The sequence below is a fragment of the Macadamia integrifolia genome, chromosome 9, assembly GCF_013358625.1.
Source record: "Macadamia integrifolia cultivar HAES 741 chromosome 9, SCU_Mint_v3, whole genome shotgun sequence".
Taxonomy (NCBI): Eukaryota; Viridiplantae; Streptophyta; class Magnoliopsida; order Proteales; family Proteaceae; genus Macadamia; species Macadamia integrifolia.
Genome location: NC_056565.1, coordinates 15,964,596 through 15,981,694, shown reverse-complemented (window position 1 = coordinate 15,981,694; position 17,099 = coordinate 15,964,596). Strand labels below are relative to the sequence as shown.

The window sequence follows — 17,099 nt, the reverse complement described above, 5'->3', positions numbered from 1 at the left end:
ATTAGAAACTATGGAGAAAGTTCAGAAACAACAATTGAACAATGAAAAAAAAAAAAAAAAAGAGAGCAACCCAGTGCACGAGGCTCCCGCTACTGCAGGGTCCAGGAGGGGCAAATGGATATCAAGTGAAAGAAAAATGGGAAGTGGGTATAGAAAATAGAAACCAATGTTGACAGATAGTCGAACCAACCAGGATGTGTTCAAGGCAGCAAACAAGCACCAGAAACAGATTTATTTACTGCCAATCTTAGATTCCAGAAATAGTAAGGTAGCAGAGAATCAGAATTAGTTGCTTGCAGGAAAATGGGAAGTAAGAGAGGAAGCAGTGCTGTAATAGCAATTCGATGGAGCAGCAAACTGCCTGCACAGCCAGGAAGCTATGGGGCAGGTTGGTGGGTTGTATCGATAAGAAACTTGATCTGAAACCTTGGAGAAAGCTGTCAAGGATTAGGGATTAATATAAGAACTTCAGGCGACAGACAGAACGGGTAAAACTAAAATTCACAGAATGGAAGAATAGAGACCTTAGAAGGAGAAGAAAGAAGAAGAATAAAAGAAAAAGTAGAAGATAAAAGATAGAAGAATAGAAGAAAGGATATGTTAGGCATCTCACCTAACTGTGGATTAGGAATCCCGCCGACTCCAGCCTTGGCATCTGACCAAGGTTTTCTTACTGCATCCCACAGTAGAGCAGTTTTGAATCCCATAAAACCTTTCTCTGATCCTCACATAACTCACTAGCTCAAAGCCAAATTATTTCTCAAATCAATGGCAGTGGGTATGATCCCCTGCTTTTCATTTATTAGTCTACATGCTTTTATTATAGCAGCTGACCTTTATCTTGGAACATTTTCTAGCGCCTTACTATCTAGATACTTAACAGTTATTCCTTATGTGAAACAAGGTCAGTATTTGTTATCACACTTGTCTCCTTTTCTGTAATTGCAGGGGGAGTGGCCATGCTGTGCAGATCATTCAAAGACATCATTTTGCTTCTCACTTGAAAAGAATGTCAGTTGTTGTTCGTGTTCAGGAGGAATTTTTCGCTTTTGTGAAGGTGCGTTGATTGAATTTGTTTCTTTCAGACTCTGCAGTTTGAGTACATGTGTGCAATGGTAAAGAATTTGAATTCCTGGGGCATATGTTTATTAGCAGGTTGACTATTTTGATTTTCATGATGAGATAAAGTGTTCTATTATGAATTGATTATGTCCGTAGTGGAATGCAGTTCTTTAGTTTAGATGTGTCTATTTATTTCTTGGCTGAATTTCCTTTGCTTCTGTCAAAGAGGTCCCCCTCCCCTCTTGTTTTTACTGGAGAAGAGGGGAAATACATAAGAAATAGCATAATTAGATGGAAATCAATGTAACATGAGATTCAGCATTGCTTCACAGTGAACCCTTTGTTATTTATTTTTTTGATAAATAGAAAATAGCCCCTTTTTTCCAGGGTGCCCCAGAAACTATCCAGGATAGGCTGATTGATTTGCCATCATCATATGTCCATACCTACAAAAAATATACACGACAGGGATCTCGAGTTTTGGCCCTTGCGTACAAGCGTCTTCCAGATATGGCGGTATGGATTCTACTTGATTACTCTGTCTGTCTTCTTTATCTGTTTTTTCATTCTCTTATTTTCAATGGATCAAGCAATTCTTTAATGCATTTTTTGCTTCAACTGGACTATCAGTCATCGAAGCTCCAAAGCTTGTGTAGTATTTCCGTCTGAACAAATTATGCAACATCAACTGTTGCAAAGTAACTCATAAAGATGCACCAAAGTATATGGTGTTTTTATAATAATTTACATTCACCTTCTTACCATTATTTTTCCTTTTACAGAGAAACACCTTATGAATACATATTAGTATGTCATAATCAGGTTGGAAGGGACATCTGGGACACCATCTGGGATACGTCTAGGACGTGTGGGATTGTTGGTGGCAATCCTACTGTCACTTTCATTATTTCATTTGGACCTTGGCAAAGAAGCGTTGACCAGTCATTTGGGCTGAAATTGAACTGTTGTGAACCCTTATATTCATTTTGGCCAGCGATTGGTTTGGAACCTTGATGAGCACATATTCCATCGCTATTTCATTCAACTCTCTCTCTCCCTCTCTCTCAATTTGCAGGAGGCTGCTTGCAGTTAGCAGCAGCTTCCATGGTGGTGGTCATAACCTCTCCCCTTTTGTTATTGTTATATTATTTTTATTTAACCAGTTAGTCATTTCAGTTGGTGTGTGGGGGGGATTTTTTGAGTTGTATACACAAAGCATAAGAGGTTTTTTCTGAGGTATAGAGCCTCCACATAAAGCTTGATGAGGAACACAGAAAAGACGGATTGAAACTAATTCATTTAAGGACATTTTGGACATCAGGGCTCTGTTTAGGATGCCGGGACACCTGATAGTCACCCGGACCGTCCCTTTGACCTCTCCATTTTTCAATATATAGGTTTAGGCTTAATCGATGTCACAACAGATGAGGGAAAAACAATCTTCCTTGTCTAGTTCACCATATAACAAAGCAAAGCAGAGCACCAGAAAGCCCAAAATACCTATAAAATCTCCTGACTCTTCCATATGATATATCTGCAATTGTGTCAGATGCATAGCTGGTTAACAGCAATAAATCCCCCATGTGATCTGATGAGGATCTGCATTGAACCAGTATTGAAGGCACTAGCACATACTTCACAGTCAAATGATTTATATGGTAAAAAAAAAATCTTATTTGACACCTTCCCAAAGCCTCAACAAATTAGTGAACAGTATCATCTTATATGAAACCATAACACAGTTGCTACATGGGATTCAGGCCATGATGCAGAGTTGCAAACAATTCATTTACTCAATTTGGTGAAATCTAAACCTTGCAAAGTAGGCCAAAAAAACTCCAAACCAGCATTGAGACATTGCAATTGGGAAACAGGGAAAGCCCAGCATCTACATACATGATGCATCTATTGGTCAGCTGAATTGCACCACAAAACATTATATATATATATATATATATTTTTTTTTTTTTAAAAGGGTACACTGTTTATAGGTGGAGGCTTCCAATCACATTGTACTTATTCTAGTGATGTATTGTCCATCATAGAGGGTTGACTGTGCGATGGTTACTTATTATATTTCAAAACAGGCAGTGAGACATCGCGTAAGCATAACCAAAACTAGAATATGCAACAATTACCTCTTTGGAAGTTGTTTTCCCGGATAGCTTGTACATTATGGAATCTAGGAAGTTGCACTTAGTTCTGCCACGTGGCAAGTTGGATGTGGCTGAAGTTTTTTTGACATATTGGAACCCAAGATCCTTTCTCACGTATCAATTATTAGACCAAACTGAGCTCGCCAAGTGACAAAATAAAGCATTGAGAAATGCAGGGTACCAATAGGGTGCTTGCCAATATATGGAGGGTATATGATTGGATTTGAGTCTGAAATATGACACACTGCCTATATAAACCACGCCCTAGATATCAGATGATCGGATTTGCCACATCACCCTTCCAGGTGGCACAACTAGTGTACAGTCCCAGGAAAATTATCTATATATTTTATGTATTTATGAAAATTTTCCCCTAACAAATTCAACCCTCCCCCCCCCCCACCCCCCCCCCCAAAAAAAAAAAAAAAAAAAAAAAATTTCTCCTTGATGGAATGAAAAGAAAACATGATTTTTTTTTTCATGTACCCTTGACCTATATTTCTAGTTCCCTCTGTAGGCAATAGGAATCACTTCAGCCCATTACAGTTCACGACTACTTCTGTTGCTAAGTACATGTATATTTAATTTTTATCTTTTGTTTTTCATTGCATGACAGGTTGGTGAAGCTAGAAGCTTGGATAGAGATTTAGTAGAGAGTGGTCTTACTTTTGCTGGCTTTGCTGTAAGTGGCCAAAATCTGCCATAGTTTTGTCATTTTAAGTTGACTCACTTTGTATCTGTGGTCTTTTTCCATTCAATGTATCAGCCACAGTTGTCAAGGCATTCACCTACGCTTCTAGGGACCTTCTTGGGTCCAAGGTGACAACATGCCTTGTCTGATGCAAGTAAGGCAAACTGCCTTGGATGCCTAGGCTTGCCTTCTGGCCTTGTGACACTTTCTTATATTATATTAGTTTTTGACACTTCACAAGTTTATGTTGATTTATCTTTATCATTTGTTTTTGTTTTTGAACATGCTTCTATCATCCTATGCATTTATTATATGTTGGTTTTCTCTAATTAGGTCATTAGTAGTAAAAATATATCATATTGCATTGATGCGGCTTCTATGTTGTATATAAGCATAATTATATAAAATTATCATTGCTGTATTATATATACTGCATGTCTAGGACGCCTAGGTGCACCCCCAACACCATGGGTCAACTAGTCGCCTTGACAACTATGGTATCAGTAGATAGTAGTGAATGAGATATTTATTGATGGCTTCAATTTGTTGTCTTTATTTCAGGTCTTCAACTGTCCTATTAGAACGGACTCAGCTTCTGTTTTGTCTGAACTAAGAGGATCTTCGCATGACTTGGTATGTTGTGCATACCTTACCAATTCCTTTACTTAATCAGAGTGTAACCTTCTCAATGTGGCAAGTTTTTTTGGAAAGTTCCACAGAGTGCCACTGTTGTTTAATTGGGATATATTTGGTGCATGATGCAATGCTGAGAATTTTGAGTTGATGGCTATGATCCTTGTGTTTCTATTCCTTTCTGGTTACTCTATGGTATTAGCACCAGTTTCATAAATATTTTGCTAAGTTTCTTGAATCTTTTAACAAAGAAAAGATTCTCTGGTTTTAGGTGATGATTACTGGAGATCAAGCTTTGACAGCTTGCCATGTCGCTGGCCAAGTTCATATTATTTCAAAACCAACACTGATTTTGGGTCCAGCAAGGAATGGTGATGGTTTTGCATGGATTCCTCCTGATGAAACTGATGTTATTGCTTATAGGTAAAGTATTAATAATAATCAGTGAGGAGGCTGTTCTTCTCCCTGGAAGGCTAGAGAACTTCTCTTCTTATACTTTGCTTCTTGCTTTTTAATTTTCTTTTATATTTATGAAGCTGAAGCAAACCCATGGTATTTGCTATCAGTATTTCATTCTGCTGTGTTTTACGTGCATGATTCTGCTTACAGTGACAAAGAGGTGGAAGCTTTGTCAGACTCCTATGATCTCTGCATTGGAGGCGACTGCTTTGAAATGTTACAGCAGACTAACGCTGTTCTCCAAGTCATCCCATATGTGAAGGTCGTATTCCATTGTATCTGTTTAAACTTATATTGGAGAGTAGCTGCTTCTCACTGACATGCCACAGCAACTCCTTTCAGGTTTTTGCAAGGGTTGCTCCTGAACAGAAGGAACTTATCATGACCACTTTCAAAACTGTGGGAAGGATGACCCTGATGTGTGGAGATGGAACAAACGATGTTGGAGCTCTTAAGCAGGTGAAAAATACTTCTAAAAGAAAAAAACTTTGAGAAAGGTTATCTGTGCTGCTGGGGTAGGGTATGCTAGCACCTGTGTCTATCTCTCTCCTACTCCCATAAAATGACATTGCTTCCATCCTATATGTGATATCATTTTATCGCACCTAATTGGTGCACTCCCCCTTTGCTGCTTGCTCAGAAAACCCTCTCCCATGAAATTTTATCATCGTGCCTTTGACAATAGCTAGTTTACATCTTAATCAAGGGAATCCAGGGCTATCCCTAGTTTTTATGTACTATTTGTGATGAAAATCTGTGTAATTTTGTAAAAACAAGTTCCATTAGCAAAAATAAATAGACAAAAGTTACCCAGGACCGGCCGTCCTGAAAAGTTTGTCAGAATTGCCCGAATTTCTGCCCTGTGGGCTGTGGCTGATCAAATGGGGCCCAAACTTTGTGGACAGGTAGACCTTAAGGTCCCCTGCCTATGTGTTCAGTTTCAGCCCAGAGAAAGTTCTCCATGTGTCAAAATTAAGCTCTGGAAATCTAGGGACCACAACGGTGCATGGGCACACAATGATGCATGCCAATACACTGGAGGCTAATTGACTGAATTAGGTCCTGAAATTTGGCTTGTGGCTTATCAAAGGGTATCAGGTCAGCATGTCCATATTGATGTCAAAAAAGAAAAAAAAATGGGTGGGGGGGGGGTGGTTAATAAATGAGAAGATGCATAATCTATAATATATATTGGCTTGCACCATTTAGTCTTGTTTCTGTTGATTTGTCATCCTCCTATTCATAAAACTTTGTGTTGTCGATAAATGCATACATACATATAGACAATTTTAATTTCTAAAGTAATAATATTTACAACAACGACAACATCAGGCTACAACAAGAAGAATGTTAGCTATAATATCATTACCAGTACTACTGTTATATTATTTTGGTCCTGAAATTTCTTGAGTGATTAAACTATTGAACTTGACATTCTCAGAAAAATTTCTTTCTTCTTCTTCTCTCTCTCTCTCTCTCTCTCTTTTGAATTTTTGGTTATCAAACAAACTTCTACCCAATCTAATTTAGGTTCATACATAAACCAAGTTTTCTGCAAACTCATAGATCGAACATCTTGACTTTGATAAGTTGATTAACCGTCTTTTCAAGGTCTAACAGTAGTCCTGCCTAATTTGTTCAGATGAGAACTGCATCTTTCTGCATGTAGGAACTGTCCTGGGTTTTTTCTTCCTAGGAAAGAGATTGTGTTTGACACTTACATTGATTCATGTGGTGCAAGTTTAAGGACAATAGTTATTTGGATTAGTTTTTATCAAGAAAAAGTTATCTGGTTTTTATAAAAAAAAAAAAGTTATTTGGATTAGCTTCTGGATCTTCTCGTCAGGTGGGATGTCTTTTTTTTGAGTTGAGTGCTTTTCTTTGTTCTATCAGTATTCAGTCTAAATCTTAAGTCGGTTCTTTTATGGTGCTAAGCCTCTGCTTTCAGGGCTTAAGTTTGCTTGTCTTTGACTAAAAGAGCGGTAATTTTTGTTGTCGGTATGATTAGGTTTTTGGTTTTGTTTCATAGAGTATCTATGGCCTTCTGTGTATTTCCCTTTCCCAGCTTTTATTCCATCCTTAGTTCTGTAGACTGGGTGAATCTTGTTAGAGGCTGCTCATTAACCCGCTTCTGCCTTGACACCATTTTTGGTTTGAATTATTAAGGTTTTGGTTGCCAATTTTGTTCCCCTAACCCAGCAAAACAATGAAAATTTGTCTCGAACTCTTTTCAGGCCCATGTAGGAGTTGCTTTACTAAATGCAGTGCCACCAGCTCAATCTGGAGATACATTGTCCTCACAAACATCCAAATCCAAATCAAAGCCAGTCAAGCCAAAAAAACCCAAGTCTGGGTCAGAGATTAATGTGGACAACAAAACTGTCACCCGGTTAGACTCTAGCGCTTCAGGAAGTAATCGCCGTCTGACAGCTGCTGAGAAGCATAGGAAAAAATTGAAGCAGCTCATGGATGAGATGAATGAGGAGGGTGATGGCCGTTCCCCACCAATTGTCAAGCTTGGTGATGCATCTATGGCATCACCCTTCACAGCAAAACATGCATCTGTTGCCCCCACCACAGATATAATCCGACAAGGCCGCAGTACACTAGTCACTACTCTCCAGATGTTCAAGATCCTTGGTCTGAACTGCCTTGCAACAGCATATGTGCTGAGTGTAATGAACCTAGATGGTGTCAAGCTTGGGGACATGCAGGCCACAATTAGTGGAGTCTTCACGGCGGCTTTTTTCCTCTTTATTTCTCATGCCCGCCCCCTCCCAACCCTCTCAGCTGCACGACCCCATCCGAACATCTTCTGTGCATATGTCTTTCTTTCCCTTCTGGGCCAGTTTTCTGCTCACCTCCTTTTCTTGATTTCTGCTGTCAATGAAGCTAGCAAGTACATGCCAGAGGAATGCATAGAACCAGACTCAGATTTCCACCCTAACCTGGTGAACACGGTCTCGTACATAGTGAACATGATGATCCAGGTTGCCACTTTTGCTGTGAACTATATGGGCCATCCATTTAATCAGAGCATTCCAGAGAACAAACCATTCATGTATGCTCTGTTGGCTGCTGTTGGATTTTTCACCATTGTCGCATCAGATCTGTTCAGGGACATGAATGATTGGCTGAAGTTGGTCCCACTTCCGGAGGCATTACGGGGTAAACTTATCATTTGGGCATTCCTCATGTTCTGCACTTGCTACATGTGGGAGAGATTGTTGAGGTGGGCTTTCCCTGGTAGAATGCCAGCATGGAAGAAGCGGCAACAACAAGCGGCAGCTATCCTACAGAAGAAGCGCCTATGATGATTGCAAAGCATAGGAGGCAGTCCAGTGGCTGTCAGCTAAATGCAGATGTAGCCAACTAACAGTGAGGCAAATGGCCCGAAGATGACAATAGCAGTGCTGTGACAATATTAGCCACTGACAATGGCAGCTGCAGTTTTGATTTTAACAACGGTCTCTGTGCTCTGTTAAACTTTAGGTTTCCCTTTCGGTTATTTTTATAATTATTCTTTTGGTGGGGATTCCTTCTCCTTTGGTTTCTCTCTGGTTGAATTGGTGAGGGCTGCCAACTTTTGTGACATTATATGATTATGAATTGGGTAGAGTTGTAAATTGACGGGTAAGAGAGAAAATAACCGTTAATATGAGATTTCAAATTTCAAATCTTAGGGTATGGATTTTAGTGACAAACGAAAATAGCATTATTGCTGGAAGATTATACTTGCAAAGAGAAAATTCTTTGCAATTAGGATATGATTCATATGTGGCTATCATGAGCATGGTTGATGCCTGACGTGGACAACTGAAAGTACATGGCATACTTGGAGGGTATTTGACTGAAGTTGAGAGTAGAATGACAAGTGGTCAATGCAATTGTTGCTCTTTAATCATCTTGTAACATAAGAGGATTACATATTTACATGGGTTTCCCAAATGGATAAGCGTATATAATTGGTCCAAAACCCCCCTCTACCCCCCAACCACAACAAAAGAAAAAAAGAATGATCTATAAGAAGCAATTGAATTATGCATGGAAAATTGATTGAATTTTTCAATGTAGATATTTTTTTTCTCTTAAAAGGGAAAAGATCCCCACAATGTTGGGGATTCATCCCATGCACTCACATATTGACTAGTGGACCCAATATTCTCTCTCTCTCTCTCTCTCTCTCTCTCTCTCTCTCTCTCTCTCATGAGAAACAAAAAGAACTTACTGAAATATAAATTCATGAACGGGTAAACAAGATTAATGTCATCAACAAAGCCTAGCAATATTTTTTTAATGGCAATACCATCAACCAATACCTTCCAAAGGAAAATCTGAAACCTAAGATGAATTTTTAATTTCGGTACAATTTTCATATTCTCCTATTGAAAAATCTATTTTGCACTCTCTCTTCCCACACCAATGAGCTCCCTATGTACGAAATTGCTTCTCACACATCTGTTGGTGCAATATCCCACACCAGCGTTATGGAAACCGATGCCTTTTTATAATTTTTTTATTTTTTTTTATTATTATTTTTTATACTATATCTTCGGTTATTTTCACTCGGTTCATTTATTATCAAATGAAAAAAAGTTCTCTGAATGTAGGGTATGGTAGCACTCACTCTCTCTCTCTCTCTCTCTCTCTCTCTCTCCTTGTCACATGAAAAAATCTCCCTACACTTTAATGTATAATATCTATTTTATTGCACATCATTGGCATACTCCTTTATGTGCTCGATTAGGGAATCGATTCTCTCTCTCATATCAAATGTACAAACGAAAAATTAAGATAAAGAAAAGACAAACAAGTGGTTGCTTGTAGAGTTGAGGTGGGCTACGAAAAACAAGAAGTGGCTAATCTACAAGATTTTTATCCAAAAAAAAAAAAAAGCTAACCTACAGATTTCTTGTCCATTTGACTTACACATCTATCTTTTTCATGATTTTTGTCAAAAAAAACTTTGGGGATCTTTTCTTGGAGCATTCAAAAACTGCCAAAAACAGTCTAGGTCGGGGTTGAAGAGTGCAGGAATTCTTATCAGGATTGAAAAAACAGTCAAGAAATGATTGGAGGTGTACAGGATTTGGAGTGATATGAAGGCTTAAGAACCTTTAATGAATCTTAACAATTTTTTGAAGTAGCCTTAGGTCACTATTCTTCTTAGAACTGAGATGGACAGTCTTCTGTTTAGGCCGAATTTTTGTGCAAAAAATAGTGATAATATGATCCGTATGGTCAAATATATAGCCTATAAGGCTATGGTAGGGATAACAAAGATTAAGAATAGGAACTATTTTACCAACTCTTGAACGGTGTGTAATGTTTTACTTATTCGTATATAAAAAAGAAGAGCCAAAAGCAGGATCTTATTGAGTAGAGCCATATGACTATATGCTTATGATCTACAAGCAGTTGTTGAAAAAAAAAAAAAAAAAAAAAAGCTACAAGTAAGTGTTTTTTCTTTTTTCAATAGAAATATTAATTAGAAAAAGCCTTGAGGACATTAATGTTCACAACACATATTCACACGGATTTCTTGTTTTTTATTTTTTTGTGAGTTATATTTGTGAAAAAACAGTCCATGTCATTAGTGGGCCTGTACCAAAAAGATAGAGTTGAGAGAGTGTTATTATAGTCATCAAGGTAGAATAGAATTATACTCCACGGCTATGAAGCAGTTGAATCAGATTTTTCATGTAGGGGACAAACAATTATAGCTTAATTAGGAAAATCTTATCTGTAGCATCACCCATTGCTAGCAAATACATCACAAAAATTTCAATATAAGATAAGAAATGTTTCAAATACCGTAATAGACAATTAGAAGCATGATTCTAAGAGAGTCCAGTAAATCTTCACAACTCCCAATTCACTTACGCTAGATTCTTTACACCTCTCATCTTTTAAGAGACTGGTTAAATTGTCTAATATTTTCAAGATTTTAATAAATAAATGAGAAAAGAAGAATCCCAACAAACAAGGAAAGTGTATTCTCCTTTGATTCCATTAGCAATTTCATTCCCATTGAAACACCAGAGATTATCTTAATTTTTTTTTATACCTTCTCTCTCCTTCTCCTTTGATTCCGTTGGTAACCTAATTCCTATTAAAACACTAGGGATTATCTTAACATCCTAACATTGCAAAACATCTTTTGCAGTGAGTGCGGTGTCGCGGTGAGAATCGGATGGCCAAGAGGACCTCGGAGCGTGTGCCCGGATGCTCTTTGCTATCTGATGCTCACCGGACCGACGCACTCATTGCAGAGAATAATCGCTCCCCAACGCTTCCACCATTGCCTTCCACCCTCTCTGTCTCTCTCCCTTCTTCTTCAACACTCTCTCAACTATGTTAAGACTACATGACCAGTTTTTTTTGTTTTCAAATTCCTCCCACACAATATGATGTTCTTGAGTTTCAACTCTTGCACCTGTAGCAACTAAATGAAAAAAAGAGCACACAAGAAAAAGAAGATGATGAGAGAGAAAATAAAATAATCTCTTATGACTTGTCATAAGAAGAAAGAAATTACAAAACGGAATCAAAGAAATTACCTTCCATTTTTATTGGGATCATTTTTTTTTCTTCTAAATTTATAAATCTTCAGACTATTTGAAAATAGGATAATACCTTCCGGTTAAGGATTTAACAAGTGTCAACATATCAGCATAAGTGAATTAAGAGTCCCAGTCCACTTACATGAAGATTCATCGGACTCATTCTAAAACTCGGATCAGATCTGTTGGTATCGCTAGGATTGGTACTGATCAAAATTGATCCTGAGTTTTAGAACCTTGATCATAAGGGCTTGTTGACGTTTCTAATAGTGTTTTAGCAGTCGAATTTTGTTTCACCTATAGAGGTGTCATTTAGACACTCCCTAATATAATTATGGGAGAGGAATCCCTAAAAGGCAGCATAGTTGCTATGCCAGCATGTGTTCCATTCCATAGGAGCCTTGGAAGCACAGGTGAAAACATCAACATGGATGGAATTTCTGCTTTTCATGACAGGTGGGGTTGTCATTTTACCCCACTTTGTATCTACCCGTAGAGCCTTGCTGCCTCTTAGGCTTTCTTTTTTTCTTAAAATGTTATTATGTTAAATATATTATTGGAAAAAGATCTTCTAAAATGTACACTGTGTTTTTTCACATTATTATATTAGTTTTCTTAAAATGACATTATTATATTAGTTTTCTAAAATTCGAAAATCCTCTGTTTTTCTCATCCCTGTTTTTCCTTGTTTTGCTACCTGTAGAACACGACACGTGGACAACAGAGGATCCAACAGTCAAGATTAGGTGAGGATTATTACATCCGGTGCGTTGGTCTTAAAGTTGTCCACGTGTTGTGTTCTGCAGGTAGCAAAACAAGGAAAAACAGGGATGAGAAAAACAGAGGATTATTTTCCTAATTAGAGGGTGTAGACTGTAGAGTACCCTGCTTGCTTGGACAACCCTCTTTCATATATTATATTAGGGCAATTGAATGATCACTGGTCATGTGACCCTATGTCAAAGCATGGGTCAATGGGGGCAGGTGCATGGATGCATATTCAGCGCTCGGCCGATGGGGAAAGGCAGTCTTTTCATGGCCCGTTGTGTCGCTGGGGCAACAAAAGATGATTTTTTTTTCTAATGTAATAATATTTCATAAGACTCCTATATTATATTATATGAACCAAGTACATGAACCAAAATCAGAATCAAACCGTGCAAAGAAAAAAAAATCTAAACCAAACAGAGCAAGTTCAGTTTAAGTATAAATTTTCAGAACCAATTTGATTCTCGGTTTACTTTCGGTTCACGCCAACACTTTATTAAACAAAACCAATACCCAGAATTGACCCTGCACGTACATTTACCTGTACATACATTTTAAGTGCCAACATGTCTCAGTTTCAGCCATTTAAAATATGAAGAAAGGTATCTAAGGAAACAAAAGGGACCAAATGAAGAAGGGAATCTAAGAACAAAAGAAGCATACGTTTCAGGTGAATGTACAACTGAGAGTCGATCAAGTTCTCGTAGGAGAATCATTTTCGTGGGACCTTATCTATATAGATAAAATCTATCCAATTTTCGTGGGGACCTTATCTATATAGATAAAATCTATCCAACAACCAACTCTGTGGTGAATTCCATTTGTATAAATCAATGCGAATGATTCACGAGGACTTGATCCACTCTAACTGAATCAAACTAATCACACCAGTGACAAGGCTACTCGAAAACTTGTAATAGGCACCAGCAACAGGGATAGGAATAACTGAGATCTCTTTGTATGGATGGACTAGGACCAGTAAAACCAGAAATTTTAGATACCAGAGACTAGGAATAACTGAGTCCGGATAGAGTTTGCTGGTTTTAAACAAGGATAATGACAAGTGTTTTTACTGTAGAGCCATGGAAATGAGGAGCCAGCTGAAAGGGAAAGTTTGAAAACAAGTAATGATGCTTAATTATCTCCTATAAATTACCATTTTTTTCCAGCCTTTCCAATTTCCATAATCCAGGGTCAAACTCCTCCTACAGTTGTAATCTTTAGGCCACTCCTTCTGCTCACTATAAATACCTCTATCCAATATCAAGAAAGAGACGAAGAGCTCAAAAAATCCATTATAGAGTGAAGAAGCTTTTTTATCTATCAAAAAAGGAAGATGTCGAGCACTGCTGGCCAGGTCATTCGTTGCAGAGGTACTAGTTTATAACTTATCTATCTCGTTTTCCTCTGCTTTGATCTTTTCTAAGTTTTGGATTTCATTTCATTTCTTTGTTTGAGTGTCATATGGGTTGTTTAGCATCTTTCAAATGATGGGCTTCAATTTTTTTTTTTTTTTTTGGTTATAAGTCGATTCCTTCCTTGCAGGGTTTTGAAGGAGAGTTTTGGGTGATGATCTGTTTGGTTTGCTTGTTTTTTGATTGATTGATGGGTTGTGTTATTGTGTGTGAGTGCAGCTGCGGTTGCATGGGAAGCAGGGAAGCCATTAGTGATCGAAGAAGTGGAGGTGGCCCCACCTCAGGCATCAGAGGTTCGTCTGAAGATCCTCTACACTGCTCTCTGCCACACCGATGTCTACTTCTGGGAGGCCAAGGTAAGACCCACTTCTTCTTCTTCTTCTTCTAGCTCTGTTTTTAAGGGGTCATGGGTGGAACTGACATGGGTTTTTGTTTCTGCAGGGACAGAATCCTCTATTTCCTCGTATTTTGGGCCATGAAGCAGGAGGGTCTGTATTTATTATATAAATCTCAGTCTAATTGAATTTCTTTACTCTGTTTAGTTTTATATGGATGATTAAATTTTACCACTGTTACTGCTTTGAGCTTTATCATTACCAAAACATAATTATCAGTTCTGTTTTGAATTTTGATCATGTTATGAAACACTCCTGTATCTTACTAACTCAAATTTTTTGTTATTTGGGGTTTTCCAAAAGTAGCATTTTTTGTTCTGTGGATGTTTCAGGATAAAATTATAGAGAATTCAAATGTTTTACTATTACGCAGACTACATTCTTGATGACTGATATTACATGAATCTTGTTACTGTTTTTATAAATTCAGTTTTTGATTCTGCTAATGACTTATTTTGAGTTGTTCAATGTTGTCTCAAATATTCCTGTAGTTTTTATCAAGGTTTCTATTTGCATATTGAGTGATCCTGCAAGTTACTGATTTTAGATCATTCAAATTTTCTATATCTAGGATTGTTGAAAGTGTTGGAGAGGGTGTTACAGATCTGAAACCGGGGGACCATGTCCTTCCAGTGTTCACTGGGGAATGCGGGGAGTGTGCTCATTGCAAATCCGAGGAGAGCAATATGTGTGATCTCCTGAGGATAAACACAGATAGGGGTGTGATGATTACTGATGGCAAGTCTAGGTTCTCAATTAACGGCAAGCCCATCTATCACTTTGTTGGCACTTCTACTTTCAGTGAGTACACAGTGTGCCATGTTGGCTGTGTCGCCAAGATCAATCCCTCAGCACCTCTTGACAAAGTTTGTGTTCTCAGCTGTGGAATCTCCACAGGTGTGTGATAACAAATTTTCAGCCCCAACTCCTACATTACACACATTCTTTTGTTTCTTTGATTGATAAAATTTTTGTCTCTGTCCTTAAGGTCTTGGTGCCACCTTGAATGTTGCAAAGCCTAAAAAAGGTTCAACAGTGGCTGTCTTTGGGTTGGGAGCTGTAGGCCTTTCTGTGAGTTTTCCATCTATTTCTGCATAGAATATCTACATTGCTGTAAGTTTATCTTGTTTTCTTCAATTAAGTAATGTCTTATGTTGTTGAAATGTAACTAGGCTGCTGAAGGGGCCAGGCTTGCTGGAGCTTCCAGGATTATCGGTGTTGATTTGAACCCTAACAGATTCGATGAAGGTAATTGATCTGGTCCCACAATGAGTAGTAAGAACAATTTTTGTTTCTCCATGATTGTATTCCATAAAATCTGTTGCATGGATTAATCTTTGGACATACCTTTTTCTGAGCACAGCTAAGAAGTTTGGAGTTACTGAGTTTGTGAACCCGAAAGACCATAACAAACCAGTTCAAGAGGTTAATTTCCGAACTCATGTTTTATCTTCATGAGTAGTATAGGTAGATTGGATGTGTACATGTATTCCAATATTTGAATTGAGGTTTTCCTTGGCATATCTTGTTTAGGTGATTGTCGAGATGACGAATGGAGGAGTTGATCGAAGTGTTGAATGTACTGGAAATGTTGATGCCATGATCTCTGCATTCGAATGTGTTCATGATGTATGTTCTTACTTATTCTTCTATTTAATTCCTGTCTTAGAACTGTTTTCATGATCCAATTACAAAATAGATATTACAAACTATATAGGATCATCTGCTGGAATGGGATAAGTGATTCTTTTATAGGATCCCATTGGGATATTCAAATCTGGGTTAAGTTAGAAATTTATCTGATCTCCCACACATGGACTTCATCATCTGAATCAAAATATTAATTGCAGGGTTGGGGTGTTGCTGTACTTGTGGGTGTTCCACACAAAGAAGCTGTGTTCAAGACCCACCCATTGAACTTCTTGAATGAAAGGACTCTCAAGGGAACCTTTTATGGGAACTACAAACCACTCTCTGATATTCCATCTCTTGTGGAGAAGTACATGAACAAGGTAAACTTTGCAAGCAAAAAAAACTTAAATTCACTCACTTCAAAATTTTCAGAAGCTATGGTAGATCAACTTAAATGGGGATCTTTCTGTTTGCTATGTGCAGGAACTTCAGCTGGAGAAGTTCCTCACCCATGATGTCCCATTCTCAGAGATCAATAAGTCTTTTGAGTATATGCTTAAGGGAGAAGGCATCAGGTGCATCATCCGCATGGAACAGTAGAATGAATGGGAAACTATTTTCAATAAAACTAGTTCAGAGTTTTTTTTTTTTTTTTGATACCCAGGGTGTTCGGATCTTTTGACCCGACTAATCTCTGGGGTGACTATGATACCACTTACAATGAACTAGTTCAAAGTTCTGTATGCAGTGAATAAAAATAAAAGAGAGATGAGTTTGTTGGGTGGTTATGGATATTGTTCTTAAATCAATAGACTTTTCAACATGGCAGCTTAGTTGGCAGCATAAGAATGAACCACTTGTCCTCGAGTCAGACCCTTCTCGAATCTCAAGGGATAGAAGAGAGAGGATCAAGTCTTCGAGAACTACTCTCGTACGAGGCTGGTCCGTACAAATGAAATCTACTCAACAATTAACTCTGTAGTGGATTCTATATGTGTGGATCAACCCTTACGAGAACCTGATCCACACTCGGGAATGAATAGGTTGGATCGGTCATAAGTGATTCCAATCCAAATCGGTTGATTCATTGATCCAATTTTTTTAATTTTTAAACAGTGGTCATTTGTTCCATCGGTTGTCCTATTTCCTTTCCCGGCATTGAGTCCACCGTCCTCCTGGATCGACGGCATGAAAGCAAATAGTCTCCTGCCCTGGTTGTCTACGTGTGAGGTCTAATGCCTCCCATCTTCCATCGTCAGTGAAAGGAAAAGATATGATGGTGGGGGAGAGGCAAAGGGCAGGGGTGGGGTCAGAGTTGGTGGCCA

At 38.2% G+C, this 17,099-nt stretch overlaps 2 protein-coding genes across 3 annotated transcripts in view; both read left to right on the top strand.

The window, feature by feature from the left end:
- LOC122088603 (probable manganese-transporting ATPase PDR2) overlaps window positions 1-8,683 on the top strand; it is a 41,292-nt gene extending 32,609 nt beyond the window's left edge. For both annotated transcript variants that reach the window (XM_042657919.1, XM_042657920.1), the window contains 8 exons: window positions 949-1,057; window positions 1,450-1,578; window positions 3,835-3,900; window positions 4,471-4,542; window positions 4,814-4,965; window positions 5,152-5,263; window positions 5,344-5,460; window positions 7,236-8,683. In XM_042657919.1, coding sequence (XP_042513853.1) covers window positions 949-1,057; window positions 1,450-1,578; window positions 3,835-3,900; window positions 4,471-4,542; window positions 4,814-4,965; window positions 5,152-5,263; window positions 5,344-5,460; window positions 7,236-8,315 — 1,837 coding nt within the window. In that variant the 3' untranslated portion in view covers window positions 8,316-8,683. The remainder of the gene's footprint in view (window positions 1-948; window positions 1,058-1,449; window positions 1,579-3,834; window positions 3,901-4,470; window positions 4,543-4,813; window positions 4,966-5,151; window positions 5,264-5,343; window positions 5,461-7,235) is intronic.
- Window positions 8,684-13,412: 4,729 nt separating this feature from the next.
- Window positions 13,413-16,562, top strand: LOC122088951 (alcohol dehydrogenase). The gene is made up of 10 exons (XM_042658334.1): window positions 13,413-13,705; window positions 13,967-14,103; window positions 14,189-14,235; window positions 14,714-15,039; window positions 15,131-15,213; window positions 15,315-15,390; window positions 15,506-15,567; window positions 15,676-15,771; window positions 15,993-16,154; window positions 16,258-16,562. Exons 1-10 carry the CDS (start codon window positions 13,669-13,671, stop codon window positions 16,372-16,374), a joined length of 1,143 nt encoding a protein of 380 aa, XP_042514268.1. The 5' UTR covers window positions 13,413-13,668; the 3' UTR covers window positions 16,375-16,562.
- The last annotated feature ends 537 nt before the right edge of the window (window positions 16,563-17,099 follow it).

Excerpts from the sequence above, each read along its gene's own strand:
- LOC122088951 (XM_042658334.1), top strand. The coding sequence starts at position 13,669 with ATGTCGAGCACTGCTGGCCAGGTCATTCGTTGCAGAG. Across the intron at positions 13,706-13,966 it reads CCAGGTCATTCGTTGCAGAG|CTGCGGTTGCATGGGAAGCA; the intron begins GTACTAGTTTAT and ends GTGTGAGTGCAG. Across the intron at positions 15,772-15,992 it reads CATTCGAATGTGTTCATGAT|GGTTGGGGTGTTGCTGTACT; the intron begins GTATGTTCTTAC and ends TATTAATTGCAG.